This window comes from Cololabis saira, chromosome 12, assembly GCF_033807715.1.
Source record: "Cololabis saira isolate AMF1-May2022 chromosome 12, fColSai1.1, whole genome shotgun sequence".
Taxonomy (NCBI): Eukaryota; Metazoa; Chordata; class Actinopteri; order Beloniformes; family Belonidae; genus Cololabis; species Cololabis saira.
The window spans coordinates 45,620,811-45,639,207 of NC_084598.1; the positions used below are offsets into that span (position 1 = coordinate 45,620,811).

The window sequence follows — 18,397 nt, forward strand, 5'->3', positions numbered from 1 at the left end:
AAGAAGAAAACATCTTCACTCTTCACTAGTTACTGATTTTAGAGCGTATGCTGATGACGCTCTCTTTTACACAGATAGTAGAAGTAGAACAGTACAACAAAGTTGGAGAATAGTAACCTCAATTGTTCCAGTTTAGAGCACGATGTTTTCTGGATCATGACCAAAGCACTTTCAAGATGTTCTCCAACCGTTTCCTTTTACTTCCACTTACTTTCCCGCCTTTTGTTGCCTGAACAGAATCTGGTCTCGGACAATTTAAGTTTTAGTCCTCTTTTTTTTTTTTTTACTTTACATTGCCAAAATGTATCTGATCGGGAAAAACGAATCGGAAATGTATCGGGAGCCAAAAAAAGTGATCGGATCGGGAAAAATCGAAACAGAAACTGAAACTCAAGTGATCGGGAGCTAAAAAATCCTGATCGGGACAAACCTACAAATAACAGTTAAAGTAAATGTGAGAATCATTGTATTTTACTTGATGTATTGCTGTAAATGTCCAGGTGTGGGGGTCGTAGGAGAAACAGGTGAATGAAGGTGGTACCTGGACTCTACAGGTGAATAGTTAGTCTCAAACATAGCTTCGTGGTAGATATGCTGCTATAGGCTTATGCTGCAGGGGGGACCGACATGATCCGCTGGGCGGTGAACATCACCCTTCTTCTCCTCTCCTCTTCCCTTCCTCTCTTCTCCACTTTTATTTTTATAAATATCTCATAGCTATCATTTTTGTCCATCGTTCCTGTAGTTTCTTGTGCCGGCCCCCCTTTTCTCTTTTGTGCATGTTTGCAGGCCGGAGCCTCGGGAGCTGCGTTCTGGCCTGCGGTCCCGGTACCCCCCCCGGTCCCGGTCATCCCGTTGCTGCTTCCACCTGCCTGCTGTGCTGCTGACGTCTCCGACCCCCAGTCTGGTCTTCAGCAGGAGGGTCCCCCTTATGATCCAGGTCCTGGTCCAGGTTTCTTCCTCCTAAAGGGGAGTTTTTTCTTGCCACTGTTTGGTTTAAGGTTTTTCTCCCACTAGCAGTGGCGATTTTGGTCTGTAAATTTTGGTGGGGCCATGCTGGAAAATCTTATGCAATCAGTATCAAGTGAGAGAAGGGACCACAGCACCTTTGACCACAAAATTGAAGCTGAATAATGCCATCATCACACAAACAGTGCCAATCTAACGACATATATTATCATATCAATAGCGCTACCAAATGGGCACTGTTCAAGAGCTCATATCAAATACTCAAGATCGAAACAGCAACGTGACAACAATAAAAACACAATGCACAAGCACGACCGTGCACGAGCATGGCGTGTACGGCGCACATGCAATACACAGCAATTAATAAAGCCACCACAGAGAGTATACCACAGCCAAACAACCATTTCAGCACCACAGACAGGTAAACAGCTCCATCAGCGTCGGGGAGCCCACGTGAGGTTGTGTCCCCCCACACCGACACCCACACATGTATCACCAGTTGCGCATTACACAAAGTCCACTATAATTCAAAGAATATAAGTACATGGTCAGTTCCACTATAAAAATCTGTTAGACTCACCGGAACTCACAAGGAAAGCAGTAGAGTGCCTTTTTTGACGAGCTCCCGGTTAACCAGAGTTTCCTTTGAACCATTCCTTATTAAATGTCCTGGTTTTGTCTTTTCCGGCTTGACAAATGGTTAAATCATCCGGTCGATGTGGTCCCAAACGTTTTATTTCCAACTTCTGCTCAATTGATAAAGTGCTAAATCGCACACTCACCAAATAATCAACTTCATTCAAATAGAAAGAATGAAACGTCACCTATCAATCAAAGTACGTAGCCGGTGTACGGCGCGCGTCGCCGCGTAACCTACGGCGTAGGTTACGTAACCCTCGGCGTAGGCTCTGCGTTGGTGTAACGCAGAACCATAAATCAGCCTTTATTCTGGCGCGGTTTGAAAAAGACAAGCGAGTGATTATGTACATTCACTGAGTGAATATTATGAAAGTAAAATATATATTTCTCGCTAGAAATAGTTTTTTTTTTATTCAGTCCGCAAATGACGGCGAAAAGCATTCTGGGAAATTCTGGGAACAGCCAATCACAGAGTGAGCTGTTTGACCGCCGTCTGCTTCAATTCAGAGCAGCCAATGAGAGGCGCTCTGGGGCCCTGAGCTCGCGGCCCCACTGTCCAAGCTAGTGTGTGCGCTGTACACGCGCACGCGCGCGCAGCAGTTCACCAGTAACAACATTACAGGCAGAGGGGCCAGCTCCGCTGAGCCCCACCGAGCGGAAACAGAGGAGGCTGGATCAGGCAGGGCGAACTATTTACACACAGTTACACTACAAAAAGTGTCAGCAGCAGATCAAATTAAGTTGCATCAAATGAAAACTGCGGACATTTCATTGGAGACAAATTTATTATGAACTTATGTTTAATGACACATAATCTTCCCCTGCGCAGCTGCGCACTCTGGTGGGGCCGTGCCCCACCGGCCCCTAATGCAAAGACGCCACTGCCCACTAGGGGAGTTTTTACCTGCCATAGTTTATGTAATAACTGCTCGGGGTTTTATGTTCATGTTTATGTTTATGTTCATATTCTGGATCTCTGGAAGACAACAACATCTGTTGTATTAGACGCTATATAAATAAAATTGAATTTAATTGAATAGTCAAGTTGAGCTAAGCTAAGTATCTGTTATTTTTCCTCAAGAAGAAAACATCTCCACTCTTCACTAGTTACTGAAATTAAAGAGTATGCTGATGACACTCTCTTTTACGTAGATAGTAGAAGTAGAACAGTACAACAAAGTTGGAGAATAGTAACCTCAACTGTTCCAGTTTAGAGCAAGATGTTTTCTGGATCATGACCAAAGTACTTTCAAGATGTTCTCCAACCGTTTCCTTTTACTTCCACTTAGTTTCCCGCCTTTTGTTGTCTGAACAGAATCTGGTCTCGGACAATTTGAGTTTTAGTCCTCTTTTTTTTTTTACTTAATTAATTGCCAAAATGTATCTGATCGGGAAAAAGGAATCAGAATCGTATCGGGAGCCAAAAAAAGTGATCGGATCGGGAAAAATCGGGATCGGCAGAAACTGAAACTCAAGTGATCGGGACCTAAAAAATCCTGATCGGGACACACCTACAAATAACAGTTAAAGTAAATGTAAGAATAATTGTATTTTACTTGATGTATTGCTGTAAATGTCCACGTGTGGGGGTCGTAGGAGAAACAGGACAGGTGAGTTAAGGTCTTACCTGGACTCTACAGGTGAGTTAAGGTCTTACCTGGACTCTACAGGTGATATAAGGTCTTACCTGGACTCTACACGTGAGTTAAGGTCTTACCTGGACTCTACAGGTGATATAAGGTCTTACCTGGACTCTACAGGTGATATAAGGTCTTACCTGGACTCTACAGGTGAGTTAAGGTCTTACCTGGACTCTACAGGTGAGTTAAGGTCTTACCTGGACTCTACAGGTGAGTTAAGGTCTTACCTGGACTCTACAGGTGAGTTAAGGTCTTACCTGGACTCTACAGGTGATATAAGGTCTTACCTGGACTCTACAGGTGAGTTAAGGTCTTACCTGGACTCTACAGGTGAGATAAGGTCTTACCTGGACTCTACAGGTGAGTTAAGGTCGTACCTGGACTCTACAGGTGAGTTAAGGTCGTACCTGGACTCTGTAAATGTCCACTTGTGGGGGTCGTAGGAGAACCAGGACAGGTGAGTTAAGGTCTTACCTGGACTCTACAGGTGAGTTAAGGTCTTACCTGGACTCTACAGGTGAGTTAAGGTCTTACCTGGACTCTACAGGTGAGTTAAGGTCTTACCTGGACTCTACAGGTGAGTTAAGGTCTTACCTGGACTCTCCAGGTGAGTTAAGGTCTTACCTGGACTCTACAGGTGAGTTAAGGTCTTACCTGGACTCTACAGGTAGACTCTACAGGTGAGTTAAGGTCTTACCTGGACTCTACAGGTGAGTTAAGGTCTTACCTGTACTCTACAGGTGAGTTAGGGTCTTACCTGGACTCTGGCCTCCGTCAGCTTGGTCCTCTGGGCCAGCTCCTCTCTGGTGTAAATGTCGGGGTAGTGCGTCCGTTCAAACGACTTCTCCAGCTCCTCCAGCTGCTCCGCCGTGAACGTGGTCCGACTCCGGCGCTGCTTCCTCTTCAGGGGCAGGTCCGGTTCCGACTCCACATCTGAAACTTCATCCATGCGACTGCCTGGATCCACGGAGGAGAAACGTTAGCTGCCTGGATGCACGGAGGATAAACATTAGCTGCCTGGACCAGGGCCGCGGCAAGGGGTGTGCGAACCGCGCGACCGCGCGACCGCATGGGGCCTCGCGCTATGGGTTTTTTTTTTTTTCCATTTTTTTTTTTTTTCGTTTTTTTTTCTTCGTTTTTTTCCCTTATAAATATCAATCCGATCACATGTGTCCTCCAGGCCCAAGCCCGGCTCTGTGATGGCCAGGCTTCCTGGTATGATCTTGTTTAGCCGTCTACAAATGAAGACACTTTCTCTTTTTTCTTCTCCAGCAAAAACCAGAGAGCTGACTTATACCTGACAATATCACCAACAACTCCAACAATACTCCCAACAATATCACCAACAACTCCAACAATACTCCCAACAATATCACCAACAACTCCAACAATACTCCCAACAATATCACCAACAACTCCAACAATACTCCCGACAATATCACCAACAACTCCAACAATACTCCTAACAATATCACCAACAACTCCAACAATACTCCCAACAATATCACCAACAACTCCAACAATACTCCCAACAATATCACCAACAACTCCAACAATACTCCCAACAATATCACCAACAACTCCAACAATACTCCCAACAATATCACCAACAACTCCAACAATACTCCCAACAATATCACCAACAACTCCAACAATACTCCCAACAATATCACCAACAACTCCAACAATACTCCCGACAATATCACCAACAACTCCAACAATACTCCTAACAATATCACCAACAACTCCAACAATACTCCCAACAATACCCCCAACAACTCCAACAATACTCCCAACAATACCCCCAACAACTCCAACAATACTCCCAACAATATCACCAACAACTCCAACAATACTCCTAACAATATCACCAACAACTCCAACAATACTCCCAACAATACCCCCAACAACTCCAACAATACTCCCAACAATACCCCCAACAACTCCAACAATACTCCCAACAATATCACCAACAACTCCAACAATACCCCCAACAATACCACCAACAACTCCAACAATACCCCCAACAACTCCAACAATACTCCCAACAATACCCCCAACAACTCCAACAATACTCCCAACAATATCACCAACAACTCCAACAATACTCCCAACAATACCCCCAACAACTCCAACAATACTCCCAACAATACCCCCAACAACTCCAACAATACTCCCAACAATACCCCCAACAACTCCAACAATACTCCCAACAATATCACCAACAACTCCAACAATACCCCCAACAATATCACCAACAACTCCAACAATACTCCTAACAATACCCCCAACAACTCCAACAATACCCCCAACAATACCCCCAACAACTCCAACAATACCCCCAACAATATCACCAACAACTCCAACAATACTCCCAACAATATCACCAACAACTCCAACAATACTCCCAACCAGGGCCGCAAGGGGTTTGCGAACCGTGCGACCGCACAGGGCCTCGCTCTATGGGCCGTTTTTTTTTCTTCGTTTGTTTCCCTTATAAATTTCAACAGTCACGTTCCATTACAGACCTAAATGTGTACTAGTCTGTGCATATCAATAAATATGTGCAATGATGCACGTGTCTGTTGTTCAATACAACTGATCAGACCAAGCGCAGACACAAGCTGCTCTGATCCAGACGGTGGAGTTGGAACAAACTGTCACACAATGTCGAGAGAACGAGACAGAATCAGGAAATTTCTATCAGGGAATGAAAAAAGAAAAAAAACTAAAGAAAATGGAAATGGATATATACGTGTCTTTTTATAAGATTATAAATATTTAATTATTCATTATACAACATTTCTGAGTAAATTGTAACTAGTGATAATTGCTCAGTGATAATTGATGAATTCCAGGTGATTTAACCTGAACTTTACAGAGCTTTGTGCAGAATTTGTAAATAAAAAAAGGCCCCTGAAAGTGTGTGAGACATCTAGAGAAGCTGCTCTGTGCTTAAATGAACCAGGGAATTATGGGATTAGAGCGAGGCTCCTCTCACAGGCCACGGGAGGACTCTCCCCCCGGCCACCTCCTCTCAAAGCTGCCACTTGAGAATTGGGGCCGGATTACACGTCGCCGCGGGCCGTCGCATTAATTCAATCAATGCTTTCAGAACGTTTGGTCTCCTCAAAAACAAATATATATTTAGATACGAGCACATCAGAGGGCTCCGGCGCGGGTGGAAGTGGTGGATGGAAGGAAGGATGGATGGATGGATGCAGGGATGGATGCAGGGATGGATGGATGGATGGATGGATGAATGCAAGGATGGATGGATGGATGGATGCAGGGATGGATGCATGAATGGATGGATGGATGGATGCAGGGATGGATGGATGCATGAATGGATGGATGGATGCAGGGATGGGGATTGTTGCAAAGCAATTTAGCGGTAATGCGGCGTGACGACACTCCGGTGCTGCAGGGGCTGGGATCACTTTCCAAAAGGCCCTGCGATCCTGGGGCGGCTGCTGAGACTCCGTCGGTTTGTTTGCTGGTTGGAGGCTGAAGAGGAGGAGGACAGAGGTGGAGGAGGATTCCTCTCCTCCGCTCACATCCTCCCGTTCTGATGCTCCTCTCCGTCGTTGTGAGGACAAACTGCACGTTTTAGCCTCCGTCTGACAAACACCAGGAGACCAGGATTTATGTTTATAGCGACTGAGCAGCTAGTGATGGGAAACCCTTCTGAGCTGCAAGGAATTTATGATGATTATTATGATTATTATTATTATTATTATTATTATTATTATTATTATTATTATTATTATTGTTATCATGATCATCATTATTATTATATTATTATAATTTTTTTTTTTTTTTTCATAATCATCACCATTGTTAATACTATTATTATTATAACTATTATTGTTTTTATTTATTGTTATTATTCTTATAATTATCCTTATTACTATTATTATTATTATTATTATTATTATTATTATTATTATTATTATTATTATCATTTTTGTTATTCTCATTGTTATTATTACTTTAGTTTTTATTTTATTATTATAGTTATCATTATTATTAATATTATTATTATTTTGTTGTTAGAAATAGAATTGTTGTTATTATTATTATTATTATTATTGTTATTATTATTATTATTATCGTTGTTATTCTTATTGTTGTTGTTATTCTTATTATTATCGTATTATTCGTATTAATTATTTTTTTTAATTATTGTTATCATTACTATTGTTATTAGTATTGTCATCATTATTCTTATTGTTATTATTGTTATCATTATTATTATTATTATTATTATTATTATTGATCGTTGTTATTATTATTTAAATAAATATCAAACATGGCTAGGCCTAAACTCCTGCAATTAGGCCTTTCCCTGCAATTCCTTAAAAGTGGATAAAACAATTTAATCCACAAAGCGACGACTCAAACTAGAGCTCCAAACTATTATTTTATTCAAGAATACCATGTTGCTTTAAATCACGGATATTTAAATTATTATTAAAACCATTCATGGTTGATTTGGGCGGAAAATTAGGAAAATTACGTTGTTTTTAATCGCCCTGATAAATAAATCAGACCTGATCAATAGCTGAGATAAACTGATGGAAATGACTCGTGTTGTCTGCAGTGTTTTCCTGTCAGGACCCGGGACATCCGGGTCTCTGCCTGACTGGAAACCAGCCCAACAGAACCAGACTGATACAACAGAACCAGACTGATACAACAGAACCAGACTGCAGCAGAATGATGTGGTTAATAGCTTTAACATTTTTTTTGTAAATGTTGGACCAAGCTTGGCAGAAAAAATCTAGTGCTTTAGTGCTTTTATTTTGAAGGCGTCTCGCCGAGACCTTGTAAACATCCAGCCCTTCGGACTTTAACGGTAAATGTTTAACGGCAGTAGAAAGTAGTGAATGTAGAAAGACTAACTCTATTATTTTATTCCTTTATAGCTCTTACGGTCTGTTTAGTGTATTTACATCCAAGGAATAAAAACATTGTGAACCATCAGTTTGAGAGTCGACCATCATCAGGGGATGCTACAGAAATTAGTTTTTCTTTCTGTGCACCCCGGTACCGAATGACCCACGGCCCGGGGTTGGAGACCACAATGATATTTGCAAGGTATCAAAAATATTAAAATTAGTATTGTTTGCCGATGCCAATTATCCTGTTTGGAATAAAGCTTTCATTCATTCATTCATTCATTCATTCATTCATTCATTCATTCATTCATTCATTCATTCATTCATTCATTCATTCATTCATTCATTCATACAGAACAAGACTTCAGCTAACAGTCTGCACATTTCTGTTGTCATAGACGATAAAACTGCTGCAGATTCAGCGATGAAAGATTCCTCTACCAGTGAACTCCCCCACCGTCACTAAACTGTTCCCAGGATTCTGTCGTCTCCAGTTCTGGGTTTGCTCCAGGTGACCTGCAGCGCTCTTTGTTTATATCTGAGCTTCTATCCAATGAGATCGCAGCGCTATCGTTATAAAGAGAGTTTATACCCGTCTGTGATGCAACGTCCTGTCAGAGTAAAGTTAGGCTGCAGGATCGGGCGGGGGGGGGGGGCCTCGTCTCTCCAGCTGGTAATGGAAAATGGAGATTATGGAAATGAGGCAGACGCCTACAGCTGATAGCGCAGCTAAACCTGGACTTCATCTTTGTCTCCGGTAGATCCCTCGACGGGGAAGCTACCTCTTATCGGGAGAATGAAAGCTGCTCCTCCAAAATGCGAGAGCGTCTTTGCCTCGAAAGGAATAAATCTAATTAAACAATTGTATTTGAGTTTCTGACTAAGCCAGGATTTCATTGTTGCAGTAAAATGGGACATTCTGATTATTCAGTAATGACAGCTGTAATTCCATTTTTCTGGAAGAAGGCAGAGTTATTGAATTAATACCCACAATGCCATCCTTCCCTACAGAGATTTACGAGGTGTGCTTTACCCAGAGTCAGTTTCCCTGTTTACCTGTCCTACCTGCCAGGGCTGTCTCCAGCTTTTTGGGGGCCCAGGGCCATTTTCTGTTTGGGGGCCCCAGTAAATCTCCAGAGTGATGGAGGAGTTCAAACTTTTTAAGATGTGATGAGTTAATCTGTTACGCTTCAAGGCTAGATAAGGGAAAAAATTAAGTTGCACAATCTGAATAAACCTAGCTAGCTATCAAATGTTGCTGACGCAGGCTGAGCTAGCACGATGGCACTATTTGAAAAAAAAACATACTTTTTTTTTAATTATGATTTTATAAACTGGTAAATTTGCAACTCATATTCTTCATAATTTTGTGAAAATCATGAACTTAGACAAGTTTGTGAGGGGCAGAGCAAGCTCAATCAACTAGCTGAGCTAGCATGATAGCATGTTAGTGCCATTTGAGGGAAATAAAAAAGCAGCTTTGAATTTCTGACTTTCTAAACTCCCAAATGTACAAGGCAAGGCAAGGCAAATTTATTTATATAGCACAATTCAACACAAGGTAATTCAAAGTGCTTTACATTGACATTAAAAGCGGCAAGACATAATAACAAATAGGTAAGAATAAGAAAAGAAGTAAAATAATAAAAAGCACAAGCTGTTAAAAAAAAAAATAAATAAAAAAAAAAAAAAATAAATAAAAATAAGGGCAGTAGAGTAGAGTACAGCAGGTTTAATTTAAGAGTACACTTCAGTAAACAGTAATGTTTTTATCCCTGATTTAAAGGAGCTGACAGTTGGAGCAGACCTCAGGTCAAGAGAAAAAACCTAGAAAGTTTGACTTGATGCACTTTTAAAGTTCCCAAAATAATCAGCTTTTTTTGTTAGTATATATATATATATATATATATATATATATATATATATATATATATATATATATATATATATATATATATACACACACACATATACTTACATATAGCCTATAAACACTAGGAGCAGTGGGCTGCCATTTATCCAGCGGCCGGGGAGCAGTTTGGGGGTTAGGGCCCTGCTCAGGGCCCCGACCGTAGGGTTACCTCCAATCACATGTGTCCTCCAGGCCCAAGCCCGCCTCTGTGATGGCCAGGCTTCCTGGTATGATCTTGTTTAGCCGTCTACAAATGAAGACACTTTCTCTTTTTTCTTCTCCAGCTAAAACCAGAGAGCTGACTTATACCTGACAATATCACCAACAACTCCAACAATACTCCCAACAATATCACCAACTCCAACAATACTCCCAACCAGGGCCGCCGCAAGGGGTGTGCGAACCGTGTGACCGTACGGGGCCTCGCGCTATGGGCCGTTTTTTTTTTTTTTTTTTTCTCGTTTTTTTTCTCCCTTTTTTCCCTTATAAATATCAACAGTCACGTTCCATTACAGACCTAAATGTGTACTAGTCTGTGCATATCAATAAATATATGTGCAATGATGCGCGTGTCTGTTGTTCAATACAACTGATCAGACCAAGTGCAGACACAAGCTGCTCTGATCCAGACGGTGGAGTTGGAACAAACTGTCACACAATGTCGAGAGAACGAGACAGATTCAGGAAATTTCCATCAGGGGATGAAAAAAGAAAAAAACTAAAGAAAATGGAAGAGTTTAATGCCTCTCTGAAAGGCTCGTTTGATAAATTTGTTACAAAAATCACTGATCCGACCGGGTCTCAAGCAGCCGTGGGGCCCCGCGTCGAGGCAAGAGATGATGATGAGGCAGGGGAAGGTATCCAGTATTTTGATAATTGGAGAGTTAAAATTGCACATATAGACACCCGATCCGACCCGAAAAACACAAAAATTTTGCGAGGGGCTCTGCTCTGCTCCCAACAATATCACCAACAACTCCAACAATACTCCCAACAATATCACCAACAACTCCAACAATACTCCCGACAATATCACCAACAACTCCAACAATACTCCCAACAATACCCCCAACAACTCCAACAATACTCCCAACAATATCACCAACAACTCCAACAATACTCCCAACAATATCACCAACAATACCCCCAACAACTCCAATACTCCCGACAATATCACCAACAACTCCAACAATACTCCCAACAATAACCCCAACAACTCCAACAATACTCCCGACAATATCACCAACAACTCCAACAATACTCCCAACAATATCACCAACAACTCCAACAATTCCCCCAACAATACCTCCAACAACTCCAACAATACTCCCAACAATATCACCAACAACTCCAACAATACCCCCAACAATATCACCAACAACTCCAACAAGACCCCAAACAATATCACCAACAACTCCAACAATACTCCCAACAATATCACCAACAACTCCAACAATACCCCCAACAATACCTCCAACAACTCCAACAATACTCCCAACAATACCTCCAACAACTCCAACAATACTCCCAACAATACCTCCAACAACTCCAACAATACTCCCAACAATATCACCAACATCTCCAACAATACTCCCAACAATATCACCAACGACTCCAACAATACTCCCAACAATATCACCAACAACTCCAACAATACTCCCAACAATATCACCAACAACTCCAACAATACTCCCAACAATATCACCAACAACTCCAACAATACTCCCAACAATATCACCAACAACTCCAACAATACCCCCAACAATATCACCAACAACTCCAACAATACTCCCAACAATATCACCAACAACTCCAACAATACTCCCAACAATATCACCAACAACTCCAACAATACCCCCAACAATATCACCAACAACTCCAACAATACTCCCAACAATATCACCAACAACTCCAACAATACTCCCAACAATATCACCAACAACTCCAACAATACTCCCAACAATATCACCAACAACTCATACTCGGGGTCTGTTACCGTGTTAAAACCTGATCAAGAGCTGGTTTACTCCACCACGTCCTCACAAGAGAAAATGCTTACAAAAGCCCAGGCGCGAGTGGGAAGAAGCACATTCATGGCTGGACAGCATCAATGGAGGACACAAGGCAGGTTGTAAGATGTGCCGGCAAGTCTTTTCTGTGGATCGACGGTGGATCAAACGATTCTACCAGATTCAGAAATTGTTAAAAGAATGACTATAAGGAGAACAACCTTTAAGTGTGTCTTACTGGTCTAAGATACCACTGATGTGGGTGACCCCCCCCCCCCACAGAGGTCGGAGTCATGTGGCCCAGACGAGCTCTGGTGGGCGTCTTCTCTAAAGGTGGCAACATGTTTGAAACATGAAGAGACGTCCAGATCAGAACATGACCATAAACCAGGTTGTAACTGCACCGTCGGGGTGGATCTGTCTTTGATAAGCTCACGGGTCGAGCCGGTCCAAACACGTCCACTGCTCGGCATTCAAGTGATCATGAAACATCCTGCATTCATACTGTTTGTAAAGACGTGAAAATGAAGCAGATGTTTATTTTGCACATCAGTTTTCTCTGATTTGTGCTGATCCAACTGGAGGACAGGCTGCCGGTGGAGGTTTCACCTTCTCTGAAAGCGTTTACGGGGATCTTTCCGGTCAGCTGCTCTTATAAGCTAACCCCCCCCTCATCCTGGAACCTTTAGGGCTAACAGAGGGCGACCACTGAGAGGAACGGCGGGCGTGAAAGACCGGCCTGGTCACACTCGGCAGGACTTCAGCAAACACGTCCAGGGAGAATCAGTGAAGCTCAGCGCCGCGGCACATTTACGAGCTAAAGAGGTCAAACTCAGGGACGAGCTAAAGGTCAGAGGTCAGCGAATATGTCAGCAGATAAACGGCTCGGCCAGAGAAACGGACCGGATTAATCTGATGCTCATGAAATCCTTCTGAGGGGGTCGAACTCCAGCGGGTCAAACACCAGCAGGTCGTACGCTAGCGGGTCGAACACCAGTCATCATGGTTTCATCATCAATACAACAGTTCTCACTTCATTATTTCTGAACTAAACTGAAGGAAAATAAGAACAAAATCATCTGACGAATCCTTTAGACCAGGATCAATGATGACCTGATCATCATCATCCATGACCTGATCATCATCATCCATGACCTGATTATCATCATCAATAACCCGATCATCATCAATAACCCGATTATCATCATCAATAACCCGATTATCATCATCAATAACCCGATTATCATCATCAATAACCCGATCATCATCAATAACCCGATCATCATCATCAATAACCTGATCATCATCATCATCAATGACCCGATAATTATTATTAACGACCTGATCATTATTATTGATGACTTGATCATTATTATTGATGACGAGATTACCATCATCAATGACCCGATCATCATAATTAATGACCCGATCGTCTGATTGCATAACAGGTTTTCAGGACATGAAATTGACAGTAAACTTAATTTTAGAACATAGATGAGATAAAAATCTGTTAAATATATTGTATTAAATAAAATGAGATAGAAATAAAAAAATATTGTTTTCTTTTATTGAATACTTTATTATTATCATCATTATTATGATAACATTTATTATTATTTCTTTTCATGGTTGTTTCTAAATAATTAAATTAAATGAGATAGAAATATTTTTTTTTACTGAATACTTTATTATTGTTATTATCATTATTATTAATATTATATTTATTATTATTTCTTATGTTTTTTAGGCCTTCTCTGAAGGCGTAGAAGGCCCTGAAGCTGCCGCTGCTGCTGAATCATGGGAAATCTGAGTTTTGCTCACGACTCTTTTTCTTTTCTTTTAGAATAAAAACAGGCAGTAAATAAGTAAATACTTCCCTGACTTTCCTCCGTCAAACTTTCCTGTAACTTTAACGCCAGGACCGTCGAACCTACGCCGGATTCAGCTGATTTACGGCTCGTTACGTCTCTAAAAAACAAAGCAAGGCCTCTTTTGAAGCCTGAACAATCAACTAATTGAGTCTGAAGCCAAAGTTTTAAAAAATTATTCAAAGAAACACAATAGACAGGAAGATAAAAACTGCCAGCTGGCGTCGGGGCCGTTTCTGCCAACAAAGGCCTGAGATCTGGCACCGGAGAAACGAGCAGAACCGAGCGGAGCGCCGGCCTCGCCGCCGCCGCCGCCGCACGCGCTCACTTCAGGCCGCCATTGTTCCCGCCATTGTTCCCATTCAGCGCCGCTGCAACAATAGCAACGGCAGCGGCCCGTGCAGCGCAGACACTTTTCAAGTTCAAATATTTGCCAAAAGATTTAGAAAGTCGCTGACAGAAAGAAAAACGCCACAAATATAGTTGTTTCTAAATAATAAAACTCTCCGTGAGCGAACGGCCTTCAGAAAAGCTGCGGAGATGAAAACACGCCGGCTTTAGCCGCGCATTATGTCTTAGCTAACTGCTAATAATGCAAAGTCTTTATCTTTTTTCCCACCAAGAAGGACCGGAGTGCGCGTCTTTATTTGGAAGATTAAAAAAACAGGCCATAAACAAAATAAAAATACAGAAATGCCCACTGTCAATATAAATAGTGATAGAGATTAGAGTGGGGAGCAAAGCTAATAATACGAGGCGTTTTCTTAAGAGATACTTGACACAGCAAAGCCCTCGGCGGACAGCCGCCGGCTTAGACACAGCCGCGGAAAGTTTTTAAGACATGTGCTCTAATCTTTTCTGGGGAAGAAAGTAGATTAAAAAACAGAGCAGTGCAGAGAAATGATCCCTGCTTGTTTCCCGGATTTACAGATTCTGGTCAAAGGCAGAGAAAATGAACTCTGGGAGTCTGGAAGAGACGGAGGGAAAGGTGAGACTCGAACCCCGGCCGGAGAAAAATCACCATCAGCAGAATAGAAGAGACGGAACAGAGACAACAATAATAAACTGATCATCCAGACTGATCACCTGATCACCAGCAGGTCTGCAGACCTCTACAGCAGCAGATGGAGGATGGAATCTGATTCACATGCAGTTTTTCACATTTAAAGATGGAATTTATTCTTTAAATTGACATTAATTCTCCCTTGTCGGCTCCTGGTCTCTCGGGTGGCCTGGTTGCACCCCCCCCTGGACCATATTACACCAGGAAACTGGACCACATTACACCAGGAAACTGGACCATATTACACCAGGAAACTGGATCATTTTACACCAGGAAACTGGATCATTTTACACCAGGAAACTGGACCATATTACACCAGGAAACTGGACCATATTACACCAGGAAACTGGACCATATTACACCAGGAAACTGGACCATATTACACCAGGAAACTGGACCATATTACACCAGGAAACTGGACCATAATACATCAGGAAACTGGACCATATTACACCAGGAAACTGGACCATATTACACCAGGAAACTGGACCATATTACACCAGGAAACTGGAGCATATTACACCAGGAAACTGGACCATATTACACCAGGAAACTGGACCACATTACACCAGGAAACTGGACCATAATACACCAGGAAACTGGACCACATTACACCAGGAAACTGGACCATAATACACCAGGAAACTGGACCATATTACACCAGGAAACTGGACCACATTACACCAGGAAACTGGACCATATTACACCAGGAAACTGGACCACATTACACCAGGAAACTGGACCACATTACACCAGGAAACTGGACCATATTACACCAGGAAACTGGACCAGGAAACTGGACCATATTACACCAGGAAACTGGACCATATTACACCAGGAAACTGGACCATATTACACCAGGAAACTGGACCATATTACACCAGGAAACTGGACCATATTACACCAGGAAACTGGACCATATTACACCAGGAAACTGGACCATATTACACCAGGAAACTGGACCAGGAAACTGGACCATATTACACCAGGAAACTGGACCACATTACACCAGGAAACTGGACCATATTACACCAGGAAACTGGACCATATTACACCAGGAAACTGGACCACATTACACCAGGAAACTGGACCACATTACACCAGGAAACTGGACCATATTACACCAGGAAACTGGATCATTTTACACCAGGAAACTGGACCATATTACACCAGGAAACTGGACCATATTACACCAGGAAACTGGACCATATTACACCAGGAAACTGGACCATATTACACCAGGAAACTGGACCACATTACACCAGGAAACTGGACCATAATACACCAGGAAACTGGACCATATTACACCAGGAAACTGGACCATATTACACCAGGAAACTGGACCACATTACACCAGGAAACTGGACCATAATACATCAGGAAACTGGACCATATTACACCAGGAAACTGGACCACATTACACCAGGAAACTGGACCATAATACACCAGGAAACTGGACCACATTACACCAGGAAACTGGACCATAATACACCAGGAAACTGGACCATATTACACCAGGAAACTGGACCACATTACACCAGGAAACTGGACCATAATACACCAGGAAACTGGACCACATTACACCAGGAAACTGGACCATAATACACCAGGAAACTGGACCATATTACACCAGGAAACTGGACCACATTACACCAGGAAACTGGACCACATTACACCAGGAAACTGGACCATAATACATCAGGAAACTGGACCATATTACACCAGGAAACTGGACCATATTACACCAGGAAACTGGACCATATTACACCAGGAAACTGGACCACATTACACCAGGAAACTGGACCATATTACACCAGGAAACTGGACCACATTACACCAGGAAACTGGACCACATTACACCAGGAAACTGGACCATATTACACCAGGAAACTGGACCATATTACACCAGGAAACTGGACCACATTACACCAGGAAACTGGACCACATTACACCAGGAAACTGGACCATATTACACCAGGAAACTGGACCATATTACACCAGGAAACTGGACCATATTACACCAGGAAACTGGACCATATTACACCAGGAAACTGGACCAGGAAACTGGACCACATTACACCAGGAAACTGGACCAGGAAACTGGACCATATTACACCAGGAAACTGGACCACATTACACCAGGAAACTGGACCATATTACACCAGGAAACTGGACCACATTACACCAGGAAACTGGACCACATTACACCAGGAAACTGGACCATATTACACCGGGCAACTGGACCACATTACACCAGGAAACTGGACCAGGAAACTGGACCATATTACACCAGGAAACTGGACCATATTACACCAGGAAACTGGACCACATTACACCAGGAAACTGGACCATATTACACCAGGAAACTGGACCATATTACACCGGGCAACTGGACCATATTACACCAGGAAACTGGACCATATTACACCAGGAAACTGGACCATATTACACCAGGAAACTGGACCACATTACACCAGGAAACTGGACCAGGAAACTGGACCATATTACACCAGGAAACTGGACCACATTACACCAGGAAACTGGACCATATTACACCAGGAAACTGGACCATATTACACCAGGAAACTGGACCATATTACACCAGGAAACTGGACCACATTACACCAGGAAACTGGACCATATTACACCAGGAAACTGGACCATATTACACCAGGAAACTGGACCATATTACACCAGGAAACTGGACCATATTACACCAGGAAACTGGACCATATTACACCAGGAAACTGGACCAGGAAACTGGACTATATTACACCAGGAAACTGGACCACATTACACCAGGAAACTGGACCACATTACACCAGGAAACTGGACCATATTACACCAGGAAACTGGACCACATTACACCAGGAAACTGGACCATATTACACCAGGAAACTGGACCATATTACACCAGGAAACTGGACCACATTACACCAGGAAACTGGACCATATTACACCAGGAAACTGGACCATATTACACCAGGAAACTGGACCATATTACACCAGGAAACTGGACCATATTACACCAGGAAACTGGACCACATTACACCAGGAAACTGGACCATATTACACCAGGAAACTGGACCATATTACACCAGGAAACTGGACCATATTACACCAGGAAACTGGACCATATTACACCAGGAAACTGGACCACATTACACCAGGAAACTGGACCACATTACACCAGGAAACTGGACCATATTACACCAGGAAACTGGACCATATTACACCAGGAAACTGGACCATATTACACCAGGAAACTGGACCATATTACACCAGGAAACTGGACCAGGAAACTGGACCATATTACACCAGGAAACTGGACCACATTACACCAGGAAACTGGACCATATTACACCAGGAAACTGGACCATATTACACCAGGAAACT

General features: G+C 42.5%; 1 protein-coding gene across 2 annotated transcripts in view; it reads right to left on the bottom strand.

The window, feature by feature from the left end:
- The window catches only part of LOC133457527 (paired box protein Pax-7-like), a 61,294-nt gene that overhangs the window by 26,347 nt on the left and 16,550 nt on the right, over window positions 1-18,397 (bottom strand). For both annotated transcript variants that reach the window (XM_061736880.1, XM_061736881.1), the window contains one exon: window positions 4,006-4,205. In XM_061736880.1, coding sequence (XP_061592864.1) covers window positions 4,006-4,205 — 200 coding nt within the window. The remainder of the gene's footprint in view (window positions 1-4,005; window positions 4,206-18,397) is intronic.